We start from the raw sequence: 17,838 nt of genomic DNA on the forward strand, positions 1-17,838 counted from the left end.
TTTTGGGCAAGACTCCGAACACTATATTCTCCTACATGTTTAAACACGTCGCTCTGAATATGAGCTGTTCATTTATTTTTGCTTTGATTTGACTATTTTATAGAAAGATATTTGACAGTGTTTTAGTTAATTATATTATATTATTAAATTAATCAATTAGAAAATTGATTCAGTTTTAACCAAATGTTATCAGTGGTTTGGAATCTCTTATTTTATATATTTTCTTTTTTAATTTAATATCCTTTTATTTTTTACTTTTATTAATTATATTTAAAAAATAAAGACTTCCAGAGTTTTACGTTTTACTACTTTCTTAATGGGTTTTTTTTAACCTTAATATTATTTTTTCTTTTACGTTTTAAAATGAAATATTATTATTTCCTTTATTTTCCTTCATTTTCTTACATGTGTCTTAAAAAAATAACTAATTTTTTTTTTAGAATAGAAAAGTGTATATTTTTAACTGTAATAATTAAATTTGAGAATATAAATTATTGACACAACTTATATCTCGTATTTTATCAGAATAAACACATTTTTTAAAGCTTTTACAGCGATTTTTATAAGTATGAATAAACCCGTTAGCGAAGCAAGTTCTTCCCACCCGTTTTCAGACATGTCCCGCCCTCCCTGCGCTACGACTGGTTAGCACTGTCGCCGGCTTTGCGCTGCGATTGGCTGATGGTTCTATTCTTATAAGCATTCCGCTTCTCAGCCAATCCCAGTGCGGGAAAGGCGTGACGTGTCGGAAAACGGGCGGGAAAAAAATTAGCCGCGTCTCGAAAGCTTATTGGTCACCGTAAGCCCGTCCCTTAGCAACGCTCCTTTGTGTGGAGGCAGGGCACGTGGTTACCAAGCGACGTCTCTTTAAGAAGTGTCGCGTGAAGTTTGTTTGTGGCGTTCTGCGGGTCGGGAGCGCGCGGACAGAAAACCAAAACAGGAGACTTTATTAAGAAAATAAGTAAAAATTAAAAGTTTGGGATTTTAAGTGTTTTTCAGACACGTTTGGGGATTTTTTGAGGGACTCTGATCGTCGTTACGCGACATGGAACCACTGTTGCGGGACCAGAACTACAGTTTTTGTGGAGTACTTTGTGCTTTGGTGCTCAGGCTGGATCTGCTGCTGAGGGTTTAGTCTGCTGTGGTTTCAGACTGTGGTTCAGGGCTCTGCAGAGAGTAAGAGAGGAGCTGTAGGTGCCAGAGAACCCAGCTAGAGTAAAGAACAGTGAATGAAATGGCTCATGACCTGCTCGGAGCTGCTGAGTTTATCAAAGGTATTTGAGTCCAGTTAATACCTGGAGGAGAGCAAATCCGTAAGCTAGTCAATTAGATCTAATGTGCTTGTGGCAGTGTGTGCAGCCTGAAGGTTACACACACTGTTGTCAAAGAATTAAAGGAGTGTGTAGTCATGTGTACATTAGTTACTATCCATTGATCTACCTACCTACCTATCCTATCTGTCTGTCTATCTACCTACCTATCCATCTGTCTGTCTATCTACCTATCCTCCTATATATCTGTCTATCTACCTACCCTCCTATCTGTCTATCTACCTATCCTCCTATCTATCTGTCTGTCTATCTACCTACCTATCCATCTGTCTGTATATCTATCTACCTATCCTCCTATATATCTGTATATCTACCTACCTATCCTCCTATCTATCTATCTATCTACCTATCCTCCTATCTATCTACCTACCTATCCATCTGTCTGTATATCTATCTACCTACCCTCCTATCTATCTATCTACCTATCCTCCTATCTATCTGTCTATCTACCTACCTATCCATCTGTCTGTCTATCTACCTACCCTCCTATCTGTCTATCTACCTACCTATCCTCCTATCTATCTGTCTATCTACCTACCCTCCTATCTATATGTCTATGTACCCACCCCACCTACCCACTCACCCACCCTTCAACCTGTCTGTCTGCCTACCTACCCTCTTACCTATCTATCTACCCTCGTATTTGTCTGTCTATGTATCTGCCTACCAACGTCCTATCTATCCATCTATCTACCTACCCACTCACCCACCCTTCAACCTGTCTGTCTGCCTACCTACCCTCTTATCTACCCTCATACCCTCTTTATTTCTAGATACCTGTCTATCTATTTATCTAACTACCCTCCTACCTACCTGTCCGTCCGTCCGTCCAGCCATCCATCCATCTATCCACCTCATCATGGACATGAAGGTCATAGCGATCTTTGGCTGTCCTCCTTTTGACTCCCTGAAGAAGTTACAGCATAAATTTGGTGCACAAGTTTCCAGTTTTCTAAAATCAACACAGGCTCAAAATTTGGTTAAATGTCTCTTAGGAAGTTGCACTATGACCAGGCACCTTCGGGTAGCAATCAACAGGCCTAGAGGATATTACACATATTAGGGGTTAATAAGGCCACACTTTTACTCCTCTAAAGGTCTTTGTCTCATCTTTATCCACTTTGTTAATGTGAAGGAGCTGTAGGCTCTCGGTCCATGACAGAGTCGGCGTCACTGGTGTTTCGGCAGCTTCCAGTTTAGGGCAGGCCCGTGCCTTGGTGGTTCTTGGGTTGTGCCTGGGAAAATAAGGGAAGGGAAATTTAACCAAATATTGGAAATATGGCTCTGTGCTGATTTCAGACCCCCCCCCCCCCCAATAACTATATTATTATTATATATTTTTTAAAATAATGTGGAACTTGTAATTCAGTGTTTGGGATGTAAACACAGTCATTCAGAGTGGGGTTCAGTATGAAATGGTTCATTGTAGAGAAACGTCTTCAGGGTAGAAGTTAATGTAACCAGGCATCCAAACCCACTGGTGAACCTACCACCACCATGTGTCTAATGAGTTAAATGTTTATGATGGTAAAATAGTGGCAAATATGAAAAATTGATGTTTACTGGGGACTACTTTGTCGTACAACATCCCACAGGTATCCCTCCACCATGAATTGATTAAAAACAATGAGTTTTAGGCCAAACATTATCTCAGAACTGTGAAAAAAACATAGTCCTCTGCTGTCAACAACCCATTTTTTTTTACCTGTAATCGTTATTTCTTTATTAATTATTAATTTCTGTTTTCATATTTTCTTACAGATCGGTTATATTTCGCTACTCTCCGAGGCAAGCCGAAAAGCACAGCAAACACACACTACTTCTGCACAGATGACGAGTTTATCTATGAAAAGTGAGTGCTTAGTGCAGACATCTGAATATCTGTGAAGGCTCATAGGGTAGAAAGAGCCTACTGGAGTATAACCGGATGGTCACCTTTCCATATATAAGCTCACCTGTTGTAAAGTACAGCATAAGCAACCCAGTCAGCATGCTCATCTGAGGCTTACATGGGTGGAACGTGGGCTAGGTGGGTTCCAGGTGGGCATGGGCTCTGAGTGGGTGTGTACTTGTGTTGTTATTGGCTTCCCAAATAGGCCCTGTCGTTACAGCCAACCTTAATTTTACATGGGTTTCATCTAGTACCCATGTGACAGTGCACAACTCGGATCAGGCCCATGGTTAACCCCTCCTGGTCCCATCATTGGTGGGCGTCCATATGTGGGGCCTACATAGAACCAGTGGACAAAACTGGTTTTGGTTCCCAGTTAGGCTGCCCATACAGACCCCACATGGGCATATTATTTGAGGATGATTAATGAACCTAATGGAGGATTTCTGTTTCAGCTTCTATGCAGACTTTGGGCCTCTCAATTTGGCCATGCTGTACCGCTACTGCTGTAAACTGAACAAAAAGTTGAAGGTAAGGCGATTTAGCTACGGCATTCTGCGTGCAGAGGCCTGTCAGATACCTATCAGTTACCGGGCATGTTCTTCCACTTAACCTGGCACTTGCATTTTTACAAATATCCAGGTTACTGCAGTGTTAACTCAGAGTTCACAGTAAGTGCAGACACACTCTATTTGGACAAAAGTATTGGGACACCTGCTCAATCATTTTTTTCTTCTGAAATCAAGGGCATTAGAAAAGAGTTGATCTTGCTTCTGTTTGAGTAACTGTCTCTTCTGTCCAGGGAAGAATGCTTTCTACTAGAGCTTGGAGCATTGCTGTGAGAATTTGATTGCATTCAGTGACAAGAGGTCATTGAGGTCAGCATGTTGTATGATCAACTCCACAGCTCATCCCAAAAGTACTGGATGGAGCACCATCCATCATTCCAGAGAACACAGTTCCACTGCTCCACAGCTCAACGCTGGGGGGCTTTATACCCTTCTAGCCCATGCTTTGCATTAGGCAGCATGGTGCCAGCAGGTTCATCTGGGTTTACCTGCTCCAGAGAGTCCTATTCTATTGGCAATACTTCTCTAGAGGGATGAGATTTATATATGCATTTGCACATCTGTGTCAGCAATGCATGCAACTTAAAGTAGCTGAATGCATTCATTAAAAAGGTGTCCACAAACATTATAGTGTAATTTCCATTATTAGGAATGACCTTCGTAAGATCAGAGACAGAAGCGATGTATCTGTTGCTGCACAGTTGGATGTGCTGGTCATCCTCTAGTCCTTAATCAGTCATTACAGGATCCTGTTGGCTGGCTTTTTCTGGTTGGTGGACTGTTCTCAGTCCAGCAGTGAAGCTGAGGGGTGTAAACACTCCAGCAGGACTGCTGTGTCTGATCCACTCGTACCACCAGTGCAACACACACTACTAACACACCACCGTCATGTCAGAGCAATCACTGCATGACAAAGATCCACCACCAAAATAATGCCTACCTGCTCTGTGGTGGTCCTGTGGGGTCCTGACCATTGAGGAACAGGGTGAAATGAGGTCATTACAGTCCATCAGCCAGCCAAGGGCTCCTCCTCGTGGGCATTCATTGAAGAACAGGGTGAAAGGAGGCTAACAAAGTGTGCAGAGAAACAGATGGATACAGTCTGGAATTATAGAACTACCACGTGCTACTTTATGGGAAGAGGGGGGAGTTCATTCCAAACCAGGGGTGGTCATAATATTCTGATAGAGATAACAGGATGTAATACTGTTACGGTGCTGTTACAGTAATACGATTACAGTAATGCTGTCACGGAAAACATCATGGTCCTGAAACTTGCTGGCAGCATCTACATGCTTCTAGTGATGACCTTCACGTTGTTATATGACCACTAATCTCAGGAGGGAGCATTGCAGTGCTGCCCATGCGAGGGCACTCTTTCACTCTGTGAAGATGTAGACTCTGTAAAGCCTTATTAATGCTTGCTTAGTCTGGAACAGAAGGTTCTGGCGTTGGTGAAAGAGATATCCTGAGCTAGAGTGGCTGTTTCCTCAATAGCCCTCCACTTGCATCTGGAAATGACAGACAAATGATAGTGTGGTCACGCATGTCCAGTCAGAGTGTGCTCTCGGCTCAGGGATACAGAGGTCATGCAAAAAGCCGAATTCAGTCAAATTCAGTCAAGTGTCATGTTTTATTTGAAGCCTTTAGAATCCGTCTGTGACGTTTCCGTCAATCTGTGCACACCAGTGGGTCCTCAAAAGCTGGAAATGCATTTAGCCTTCACCAAGTGCTGCTGTACACACTTAGAAATATGGTGCTACTTTGGGTGATGGTGATTATCCAACATCCTGACTTCACTAACTTCACTAATTCTTGTCTGTCTAAATGCAATCAAGTCCTCACAGAAGTGCTCCAAAATCTTTTTGCCAGGACAGTGGAGACGGTTACCCCAATAAAAGCAGGATATATATTTATAATACCCTCCAATTTGAAAGAAACAATGCGTGAGCAGGTGTCCCAATACATTTGTCAATAGAGTGTACATGCGATTGTGAATTATTTTGTAACCATTTGGTTTGACTTATCTTGTGGAGTCCGTCAGGGTTCTATTCTGGGGCCTATGAAACTGTTAGCGACATGATTAGTTACAGCTGTGGGCTTACACACAGGGTAGGGTCTAAGGGTTTAAAGACAAACTGGTCATTTTTTGTGTCTTTGCAGTCCTTCACTCTGTCCAGGAAGCGGATCATCCATTATACCAGCTATGACCAGCAGAAAAGGGCCAACGCCGCCTTCCTGATTGGTGCCTACGCTGTGAGTCTACTTTACTACCTTTAGATTTACGGGGATTATATTTGAATAAAATCTATTTAAGACATGAATTAATAACATTTTAATTGCCCAAATTTCGTGATGAATGGACCAATAGAAATGCTCCATAACAACTTGGAATAAAATCGTTTTACACTGACATCAATTGAAAGCCAAGGTTGTTTGTTTTTTTGTTTTTTAAATATGAGAGTCCCACATGGGTCCAAATTTAGGCCATTTTAGTTTATGAAGTTAGAAGAGCCAGCTTAGCTCATTTTCAGTTCTTCAGTTCATTTTGATTTCATTTCACTGCCTTGACCTGATCTTAAAGTCAGTTAAGATCAGTTTTGCAATCCCTGGCTGTGGTCAGTGCAGCTAGTGACTGTCACTTTTACTCCAAGCAAAAAGGGCTCCGTCTAGAACTGGACAAATGGGTCTTTTCGCTTTGTTACATCGGTGGAACCCTTTGGAACCATTAACAAAAGGTTTTTCACCAATCCAAAGCACACTTTGACCCCTTAAACCCCCTTTTAGCTACAACACATTATATAGTAGTTAATAAATACTGGTAGTAATGCTACAGTGGGTAGTGGAAGGTTACTGAATAATGTCTTAGGCCTAGGTTTCAATGGGGTTAACTAGGCAAAGAACCATTTAAGTATCCATCATCATGGGTCTATATAGAACCATTGCCTGCAGTAAAGCATTATTTGTGTTGTACAGAAGAAGTTTCCTAATGAACAGTAAGGTCAGAGATTTACACGTCTATTCTTTGTATGGAACTGCAGGTAATCTACTTAAAGAGGACTCCAGAGGAGGTGTATCGTGCCCTGATATCTGGAACTAATGTGTCATACCTGCCCTTCAGGTAAGACTCCTGCCTCACGCCAGGCATGAGGTAGATTCCTAAGCAGTTTAAGCTGCCTGTGATTACGTGTGATGGTTCAGAATGGTGTTAGTGTGGTGCTGGCGCAACAGATAACACCACTACCTGCCACTGAGCTACCACACCATGTGGGAGACGGGGGTTCGATTCCCGGTCTGGGTGGCTGTGCTGTGCTACACCAATAAGAGTCTTTGGGCAAGACTCCTAACACTACATTGGCCCACCTCTGTAATACGAGTAACCTTGTAAGTCGCTCTGGATAAGAGCGTCAGCTAAATACCATAAATGTAAATGTAAATGCTGGCAATAGCCTGTATTTAAGCCTGCATAGTATGGGGTTAAATACACAAGAGTTTCCAGGTGTCCAGGGAAGGAATTCTACTAGATTCTGAGGATTTGGTTGATTGCAATCAGTGACAAGAGCACTACTGAGGTCAGGATGTTGGATGATCACCACCCTACCTTATCCCCAACCTCCCAACTCATTCCTAAAGTGTTGGATGGAGCACCACCATCCATTATTTTAGAGAACACAGCTCTTCCAGTGCTCCACAGCTCAATGCTGGGAGGCTTTATACCCCTCTAGTCCAGGCATTGGACTTATCGTCTACTTTGATCCTTGGTGATGCTACAGCCATTTGTGGTAGAGAGAGTCCCACGATGTTGTGCACTGTCCAGATGTCTATGCTACAAGCTAAATTTCACTTGATAATAAAGTGTAAAGAAAAAGGACATGGGAGGCATCTTACTGAGTCTCTCTCACAACTTAGAAACGTATTAATACATGGTTGATGTTACGTCTCTTTAGAGATGCTGCCTTCGGGAACTGCACGTACAATCTGACCATCCTTGACTGTTTACAAGGCATCCGCAAAGTGAGTGTTCAATCAAATTGAATCAAATTTCTTCTTTATACCTTGTTTTTTTTGTTTCTTAAAAATAAAGGTGCCACAAAGGATTACTTGAACCTTTGTTCAAGGGATGTGTGTGAGAACCTTTTAAAGATTTAAAGGTAGTCAAAGGTAAAGGTTCTTTACCATTTAAAAGGTTCTTCACGCTCACAGCTCTTTAGAAAAATGGTCTTATGGAGCCAAAAATGATTCTACTCTGGCCTTGTGATAGTAGACAGGTCAATTTTTAGGGCTCTGTCTATTGGGTGAACAGAATACCTCAGCCAACCGTGGCCAGTAGTCCAAGAGTAGTCCATCACTGTGCAATGCTTGTAGGTGAATCGGGGACTGTTACTGCCTCTCTAGCTGGAGATGCTGCCTTTTGGGACTCGTGTTCCAACAGTGTGTCAACAGAATTGGCACCTATAAGAGAAAGATGGTTACCTCCAAAATCCCATTTTAACCCCCACCAGTGTCCCACTTGTTTATGTCATACTTACATAAACAATAGACAGGTCAGTTTCTAGTACTTGGCCTATGGTCCTCTTTGTAGCTAGAAAAGTCATTAGTACAATGTTGATGTTTATTCTCTTTGGAGATGTGGCCTTCTGGAACTTTTGTTCCAACAGAATTGGCACCTATAAGAGAAAGATTGCTCAATCACCTCTGAAATTAACCCCCCCCTGCCAGTGTCCCACTTGTTTATGTCATTCCTACATATTCAGCAGACAGGTCTGTTTCCAAAGCTCGGCCTCCACTGCCTCGGCTCTATCCCTTAATCTTGTAGTCCTATTATCAGCCTTTCCAGGACTGACACAGGAAACAGCACTGGCACGATTCAGGGTGGGGCAATTACATAACAGTGCCCCACAAAAACATAATAAAGTAGATAATGAGAAAATAAAAAACGCAGTGTGAGGAAACAGGATACTAATACCGTTTCTTTTCCCAGTTGTTTTCACAAAACTGATCCAGCATCAGGACGACCAGTATGTTCTTCTAAATTAGAAATCGGAATGGGAGCCATATACCACACATTAGGTCATTAATGCATGTAGAGTTATTATTAAATTAATGTTAAATACACGAGTGCCCTGGAAATCCTAACCTCCTTATAAATAGAACATTAAAAAAGTCTGTTAATGCTTTCTATCAACTCTGCGTAGGCCCTGCAGCACGGGTTCTTCGACTTCGAGACGTTTGACGTTGAAGAGTATGAGTATTATGAGGTAGGATTCGTCATGAGGTCTTCTTTTCTTTCAGCACCTTGTTTTTCTGTATTTGTAGAAATCCTTTCTTTTCAAACCCACCCAAAACCCCCTCGTGGAGTTATAGTGTAAGTTACCTTACACTATAAGTAGTTAAGTAGTTATAGTTATAGTATATAAGTAGTTATAGTGTAAGTTACCTTACACTATAAGTACCTACATTTAAGCTTCTACAATAAACACTGCAGTACCTAATTAAGTGATTCATTATCTACAATAAATGATTCAGTACCTACATTTTAGCTTCTACAATAAACAAGATAAGATAATCCTTTATTAGTCCCTCAGTGTCACAGCAGACACTCAGTTACAAAAAAAATGTAGATAAAAAGACTGTCGTACCTATTAAGTGATTTATTATCTACAATGAACGATTGTGTCTACAATACATGATTCAGTAAATGATTCAGTACCTACATTTCTCTACAACTAATTCAGTGACTACTTTACATTATTTATTATCTGCAATAAATGATTCTGTATTTATAATAAATGATTCAGCAACTATTGTAAATAATTAATTATCTACAAGATATGATTCTGTATCTATAAAAAATAATTAATTATCTATTAGAAATAATTCATTATCTACAATATGATTCATATGACTGATATGATTTTACATATCACATTAGTTTTTACAATAAGTCAATAACTAATATAAATTATTCATCTACAGTATAAGATTCTGTATCTATAATAAATGATTCATTATCGACTATACGTGATTCAGACCCTACATTTTTTTTGTTTCTACAAATACTAATTCAGTAACTATTATAAATGATTTATTATTTACAATGTATGATTCTGTATACATAAACAATGATTCATTATTATCATTTCTGTTTCTCCTAAAGCGTGTAGAAAATGGTGACTTCAACTGGATCGTCCCAGGGAAGCTGCTGGCCTTCAGTGGGCCTCATCCCAAGAGCAAAATCGAGAACGGTTAGTAATAAAGACAAAACATCAGGCTATGTTACTAATTTACGGGAATTCAAACACAATAAAAAGCCTTATCTTCAATCACAACCTCATGCACTTTGTTTAGCTGTGGCCAGAAACTCACCCTACAACTATGAGCTTTTTCCTTTGATACACTGGCCTTTGCCCCACGCATAACGCCCCTATCCCAAAGCACTAGTTAGTCTTGTGTGTCCTTCACAGGTTACCCTCTCCACGCCCCAGAAGCTTACTTCCCCTACTTCCGCCAGCACGACATCACTGACGTGGTGCGGCTAAACAGGAAGATCTACGAGGGCCGCCGTTTCACGGACGCTGGCTTCGAGCATCACGACCTGTTCTTTGTGGATGGCAGCACGCCCAGCGACCTTATCATCTGCCGCTTCCTGCACATCTGCGAAAGTGCAGAGGGAGCCGTCGCCGTCCACTGCAAAGGTAAGACAGAGGTTAGGATTCTAGAGGTAGGCGGTCGTGGCCACACCTATTTGTTTGCGTCCAGATACAAGACCCTAGGCTTCAATTCATCAGTCCAGGGCTCAGATTCCCAAAAGCATCTTAATGTTAAAGGTCATCTTGATAAACATGAACCTATCGGCGCCATGCCTAATTCCAGACGTGGGCTAAAGGGGTATAAAGCCCAACAGCATGGAGCTGTCGAGCAGTGAAACTGCAGTGTTCTCTGGAATGATGGACGGTGTGTTCATATGAAATGGAATGATTATGCGCCATCCAATACTTTTGGGATGGGTTGGGGATGAGGTGGGGTGGTGATCGTCCAACATCTTCACTCACTTCACTTCACTCACCTCACTGACGCTCTTAATGCTGAATGCAATCCGATCTTCATAGCAATGCTCCATAATCTAGTAGAAAACCCTCCCTGGACAGTAGAGACAGTTACTCCAACAGAAGCAGTCTAGACTCTTTTTAACACCCATGGTTTTGGATAAAACAATGAATGAGCAGGTGTCCCAATACTTTTGTCCATATCGTGTATATTGTGTCATATTGTGTACGCCTGAAGAAGGAATGAATAGAAAGGCCTATTTGAGCAAGGCTCAAATACTTCTGACACCAAATATGTACTGAACCATCAGTAGGTCTTTTGAAGGTAAATGACTTTTCTCACATTGTTTCCTTTTACCTGTATGTGCAGCGGGCCTCGGCAGAACTGGCACTCTGATTGGCTGCTACCTCATGAAGCATTACCGCTTCACAGCAGCGGAGGCCATCGCCTGGATACGCATTTGCAGGCCTGGTTCGGTCATCGGACCCCAGCAGAACTTTCTGGAAGAGTGAGTGGCTCCTCCAATCTCCAAAGCCAACTTGGGTATGGGTATCATTTGTACAGTAAGAACGATTCCCATTCTCGATGTACCACCGTTTGTTGTCACTTTCTCGTCGTAGAAAGCAGCACAGCATGTGGGTGGACGGGGATCTGTACCGTTCGAAGCAGAGGCTGCAGTGGCAGCGGCAGCGGCGGCAGCAGGAGCGGGACATGGCTCACCTCATATCCAGCATGGATGACGTCTCCATCACCAGCAGCATCAACGAGGTGAGAGACTTGAACCTCAACCATACAGTGCTGCTGTTAGCTAGTGTCATACATGGTGCCATAGTCATGACGTTATGCTGACCAATGCTAATACCTCTACTAAACCTCCACTAGTTACAAACCTGTGATCATAGTGTACATACACTATATGGACAAAAGTATTGGGACGTTCATTGTTTGTTCTGAAATCAAAGGTATTTGAAAAAGGGTTTATCCTGCTTTTGCTGGACCAGAGCGTTAGTGTGGTTGGGATGATCACCACCCCACCTCATCATCCCAAACGTACTGAGTGGTGCACCATCCATCGTTCCAGATAACATAGTTATCCATAGTTCCAATGCCCCTCCAGCCCACGCATGACATTAGGCATGGTGCCAACAGGTTCATCTTGATTGATCTGCTCCAGAGAGTCCTATTCTATTTGTAGTATTTCTCTCTACAAGCGGCGAGTGTGTGCATTTGCACATCTGTGTCAGCAATGAGTGCACTTAAAAGTAGCTGAATGCATTCATTAGAAGGGGTGTCCACAAACATTTGGACATATAGTGTAATTCATCATCTGCTGGAATCCTAAAGAGTAACATACTCTAGCAGACCTAGATTAAGCCTCGTCTTGGCCTAAATTGCAGTGCCACTAGCAACTAGTTTCAGTCTAGGTTTAGGCTGGGTCTGGGAAACCAGGCCTAAATGTTCCTTTGGGCTAGTTTGTGACTGTTCACTCGCTGTTGCAATTAGCACTATTAAAGCAATGGCTCGTTCAGAAATGATAAATGCTGCTAGAATTAGCCATAAACCTTGTTTGCGTGTTCTTGCCCTGTCCCGTACAGAATGACTACAGAGAAGATCACCTGGGTCTGACTCAGGGAGACAAACTTCGAGCACTGAAAGGCCGACGTCCTCCAAGGTCTGCCCCCACTGTGCTCGGGTAAGCAAGTTGCCCGGTAAAGCTAACTACTGTCTCTTGCTGAAGGGCAGTTATTGAGTTGTTATATGTTACTACTAATTACAACTAATTACATGGGATCCCAAAGCAACCACTTGACAAAACCTGAGCAACCACCTGCACCCAGCAGCAACTCCTTAAGCATACACCATATGACACATCTAGCAACACTGTAGCAACTTCTTAGGAACCCCTTAGCAACTCCATAGCAACATCCTGATATACCATAATAGCCACCTTGCAACACCATAACAACTGCTTAGCACCCATCAGCAACTCTTTAGCAAACCACTAAGCAACACCTTAGCAACCACCATATGTAACACCAAATAGTATTTTTTTAGGATACCATAACAACCACTTAGCAACACTCTAGCTACCATCTGGGATATCATAACAACTACCTGAGATACCATAGCAGGCATTTTGCAAAACCTGAGCAACCACCCTAGAAGCCATTGAACTGCTCAGCAACCATCAGCAACTCCCTAGTAACACCATGACATATTTAGCAACTCCATTGCAATTTCTTAGGAACTCCACAGCAACCTTCCTGGGATATCAAAGCAACTATCTGAGATACCATAATAAACACCTTGCAACACCATAACAACTGCTTAGCGCCCATCAGCAACTCTTTAGCAAACCACTAAGCAATAGCTAAGCAACCACTATATGTAACACCAAATGACACATCTAGCAATGCCATAGCAATTTCCTAGGATACCGTAACAACCACCTAGGATGTGGTTAGTGGTTTGATACCAAAGCAGCCATTTGGCAAAACCTGAGCCACCACCCTAGATGCCATAACAACTGCTCAGCAACCATTAGCAACTCCCTAGTAAAGCACTAAGCAACACCACATAAGCAACCACCTTGTAACTCCATATGACACATCTAGCAAAGCAGCAGCAACCTATTGGGATACCATTGCAACCACTTAGCAACACAATAGCAACCACCTACTATCTGTGTCAGCAATAGGTGCAACTTAAAGTAGCTAAATGCATTCATTAGAAAGGGTGTCATATAGTATAGTACCTGGGTGTGCCCTGGAACTGTGGTAGATCAGTGGTTCTCAAACTGTGGATGACCTTGAGGAGAAGAGTGGGTCATGAAGAAGCTGCAATAATGCGTAACCATGTGGGCCTGAGCATGTTTCATTACTCTACCATTAAAAAACATTTTAATGGGTTTGTTGGCACCACCTCTACAAGGGGCTCCTGGCACAAGAACATGTGAGAACCTCTGCTCTAGACCACTTGTTTAGTTTGGTTGTCAACCATTCACTCAACATGTATTACGAGGCTGTCTACAGGCCCTATCCACTTAGATAATGGTGTGATAATGGTGATAATGATGTGAGCAGTGACGGGCTGGGGGGGCAATAAGTGTTGTTTACACATATTGCTACACATTAGCTGTCCCAGCTGTGCAGACAGTGCTGGAGTGATGCCATGTCTTTAAAAGGGCTCTTTAATGACTGTTTGTTGTTGCTGTGTTCCAGTGGGATATGTCCTATGCCTGGTTCCATCTCTCCTCCAAAATCGTCCAAAGCTCCACTCCCCTTCTCCGCCGCCTCATCGCCACGGAGACTCTTACGGAGCCCCTCCTCCTCAGCTGGTAACCTGAAGAGGTGAGTTCATGACAGCGTATAGGCATGTTCAGTACATGGAAGCCACCAACCATGAACCTCAAACACTGCCGTTCCTCCTTCAATAGAAACTCCAGCACAACCAAAACAGAGCTGTGAAACGGGCCAATTCCAAAACCTCCAAACTGTTACATTACAGACCTGACTCGTATATTTACACCTTCAATATTTACATAAACCTAGCCCACTAGGGAAAACCTTTTGAGGCTTGACACAACTGCTTCTTTAGTCGTCTTTAGACATGGAAGCGAGGCTGAAAATGAGTAAAGCTAACTGTAGGCTGACTGAAGAAGGGAGAATGGCTTACCGGAGACTAAAAGCTAACGCTAGGCTAATCAGGCAAGTGAGAAAGGCTAAACAGAGGCTAAAAGCTAATGCTAGGCCAACTGGAGAAGGGAGAGTTAAGAGATCTAACTGGTGGCTAAAAGTTAACGCTAAGATGACCGGAGAAAAGGGAAATGGCTGACTGGAGGCTAAGAGTAACGCTACATCATCTGTTGAAGAGAGAATGGCTGACCAGAGTCTCAAACATAGTGATACGGTGACTGGAGAAAGGGAATATGGCTGACCAGAGGCTAAAAACTAACGCTAGGGCGACTGGAGAAGGAAGAAAGACTGACCGGAGACTAAAAGCGAACGCTAGGCCAACCAGAAGAGGGAGAATGGCTGACCAGAGGCTAAAAGCTAAAACTAGGCCAATCAGGAATAGGAAAAAGGCTGACTGGAGGAAAAAAGCACTGCTCCACGCTGTACCATCTGAACAGCTGGTGTTAAAAACTAGGTTAGGCTAGTCTGAGCTATCTAGCTGTGGGTCGTCGCAGTGAGGCAATCCTGAAATTGGCTTGTGAGACAGCACCTCAGCATTTTTCACTTCAACTAAAGATACACACTGTATTTGGGACTAGGCCAAATTGAGACCTAAACCCCTACTAAACCCCTATTAAACTGCTTGCTTCTGTGTTTGTAATTATCCCCCTCCATACAGCTTTAAACCCCACTTAGCTCGTTCCCTTGGCAACCTCTACGGCCCGGACGACTTCCAGGAGGAGGACGGAAGCGAGTCCTCTTCTACGTTCCCCCCTTCACCAGCTACCCCTGTACCCCTCTCCTCCGCTCCCCCTCCTGCACCCCGCTTCGGGTTCGGATACCCCCTCGCTGACCCCCGCCTGCCTTCCCCCGGCCCAAACTTCCACCCGGAGGTCAACAACAACCTCAACAGCCCTCCTGGGCCTGGGGCGGCCCGGCCGATGAAGAGAGCGGCTTTCGGCCCCACCAACAGAGGTCCGGTTCGATCCGGCCTCAGAGGGCTGACGGGACGCCCCCTTAGTCGCTCCATCCCTGTGAGTGAACCCGGCTCATCTGCTGACGGACTGGGGCCTGGGTGTTTCCTTTTCTTCTTCTTCTTCTTCTGCTGCTGCTGCTGCTGCTCCTTCAGATTCATGCTCTTACTTCACCTTTGGGTCCTTTGCTTCATGTCTTGCCCCTGTGGAAGACAGGTCAAGCTTCCTGAAGTGTTCTTTGCCTTTCTTTCTTCTGCATTAGTCTCAGAGAACATATCTGGGTTATTTTCCACATTCCTGAACTTTGCATCGCAGTTCGGAAGACTGGTTATGCAGCTGAAGTACTCAGCTTTTATTTTCTGGCAGTGTTTTTCATTCAGGTTAAACTAAGTGCACATACTAGGACACATCTAAACCAAAATAGAAGTTGAGTATGAGGTTTGGTCAAGCATCACGATACCTCATGCAGCAGGCAGCATATTCCTCCCCACTTCATTGAATTGACGTACTGTGAGGGAGCCACCACTGTAAACAATACTTAGTTGGAATCCATGCTGTTACTTTGTCTGTAGGTCTATTGCTTTCAGTCTTGCCCCTATAAAAGACATTTTTCTTTTTCCTGTTGGACCTAGTGAGAAAGTGAGAAAGGCTAAACAGAGGCTAAACGCTAATGCTAGGCCAACTGGAGAAGGGAGAGTAACTAACTGAAACTTTGGCTTTGACTTCCTTTTTGAATTTGAATTTGACTTCAGTTGAATTCTGAGTGAACGTATGTGTTTGATTTATTATGTCAAGTTTCTGTCATTACATCGCCACCTACTGGCTGGTCACCTACCTAATATGTCCAACATGTCTGCTGCGTTTGTCAGTCCCCCACTCCCCATTCATTGGTCAGTTTGTTGTGCATATAGTGGTGTTTTCATCCATTCGGCAATGTAAGAACAAAACTGAAAGTACCTCCCAAAACTGTCCAGGCAAAACTGACCATTAATGAAGTGCTAAAGGGTGACTAAGGCTACATTCACACAGCAGGTAAAAGTGGCTGATTTGTGTAGATGTATGTATATATTTTTGTTTTGACATCACACAGGTAGAGCTGTGTGGGAGGTGTTTCCAATAAGGTGGACAGTTAGCGTATATCATCTATTTCCCCGAATAAGTGAAGCAGATTGTTCATTTCTGTTTGTTTGTCTGTCTTTTCACAGTCCCTTCAGTCTGAATATGTTAAGTACTAAAGCTTCAGTGATGCGCTGACTCCACTGATACCTGGACTGCATCTGGACGCTGTTGAGAGGAGATTTTCGTCGATTAGCTGCTACCTGTCACACGGACTGTCGCCTCAGCATGTGTGGCAATGATCTGCACCTGCAAATAGGACAAGAATAAAATCAGTGCATGGTCTCCATGTCAAAAAAACAAACAAACAAAAAAAAAAACACTGTTGTTTCAGTTTTTGTTCTTACGTACATCTCAGCTATTTAGTCTGTCTTCCATAAAAGCTAAAACCACATAATGTTCTTCATGGTTTCTCACATTTAAGTTAGATATTTTCTAGCTGGGAAATACTGAAGTAAGTGGGTTGTGCTGCCACAGGACTGTACAGAAACTATAATATGTTGGAAGCAAGTTTTCCCACAGGACTGTATAGAAACTATATGGTATATTGGGAGCAAGTTCTGCCAAAGGATTGTATAGAAACTATATGGTATGTTGGAAGCAAGATCTGCCACTGGACTGTATAGAAGCTGTATGGTATGTTGGAAGCAAGATCTGCCACTGGACTGTATAGAAACTATATGGTATGTTGGAAGCAAGATCTGCCACTGGACTGTATAGAAACTATGCTATGTTGGAAGCATGTTTTGCCACAGGACTGTATAGAAACTATGCTAAGTTGAAAGCATGTTCTGCCACTGGACTGTATAGAAACTATAAGGTATGTTGGAAGCAAGATCTGCCACAGAACTGCATAGAAACTATAAGGTATGTTGGAAGCAAGATCTGCCACAGAACTGCATAGAAACCATGATATGTTGGAAGCATGTTCTGCCAGAGGGCTGTATGGAAGCTATAAGGTATGTTGGAAGCAAGATCTGCCACAGGACTGTATAGAAACTATGATTTGTAAAACAAGTGTTGTACAGCTAGTTTCTCTTTTGTTTTGATTTTAAAGTTGTATTTGATTACTAAGATAAGAAGAGTGTACCTAAATGTGAATATAGGTAAAATGAATTAAACTTAACATGAACACAAACAAACGGTTAGCTGTTTTTATTAAAACTATTCTGTCCTGGCACCGAAGTGGTAGAACAAACTTCCCCTGGGTGTCCTTTACTTTGTAGCCAGTAACCA

General features: G+C 42.7%; 1 protein-coding gene across 1 annotated transcript; it reads left to right on the forward strand.

Annotated features, from left to right (window-relative positions):
* The first annotated feature begins 945 nt into the window (after window positions 1–945).
* cdc14aa (cell division cycle 14Aa) lies at window positions 946–17,730 on the forward strand. Its single transcript, XM_072688319.1, has 15 exons — window positions 946–1,274; window positions 3,093–3,183; window positions 3,678–3,753; window positions 5,955–6,047; window positions 6,833–6,912; window positions 7,739–7,805; window positions 8,987–9,049; window positions 9,949–10,036; window positions 10,256–10,486; window positions 11,208–11,346; window positions 11,459–11,606; window positions 12,434–12,531; window positions 14,060–14,188; window positions 15,192–15,546; window positions 16,692–17,730. Exons 1-15 carry the CDS (start codon window positions 1,235–1,237, stop codon window positions 16,719–16,721), a joined length of 1,728 nt encoding a protein of 575 aa, XP_072544420.1. The 5' UTR covers window positions 946–1,234; the 3' UTR covers window positions 16,722–17,730.
* Window positions 17,731–17,838: the final 108 nt, after the last annotated feature.

The sequence above is a fragment of the Salminus brasiliensis genome, chromosome 9, assembly GCF_030463535.1.
Source record: "Salminus brasiliensis chromosome 9, fSalBra1.hap2, whole genome shotgun sequence".
In the NCBI taxonomy this organism is placed as follows: Eukaryota; Metazoa; Chordata; class Actinopteri; order Characiformes; family Bryconidae; genus Salminus; species Salminus brasiliensis.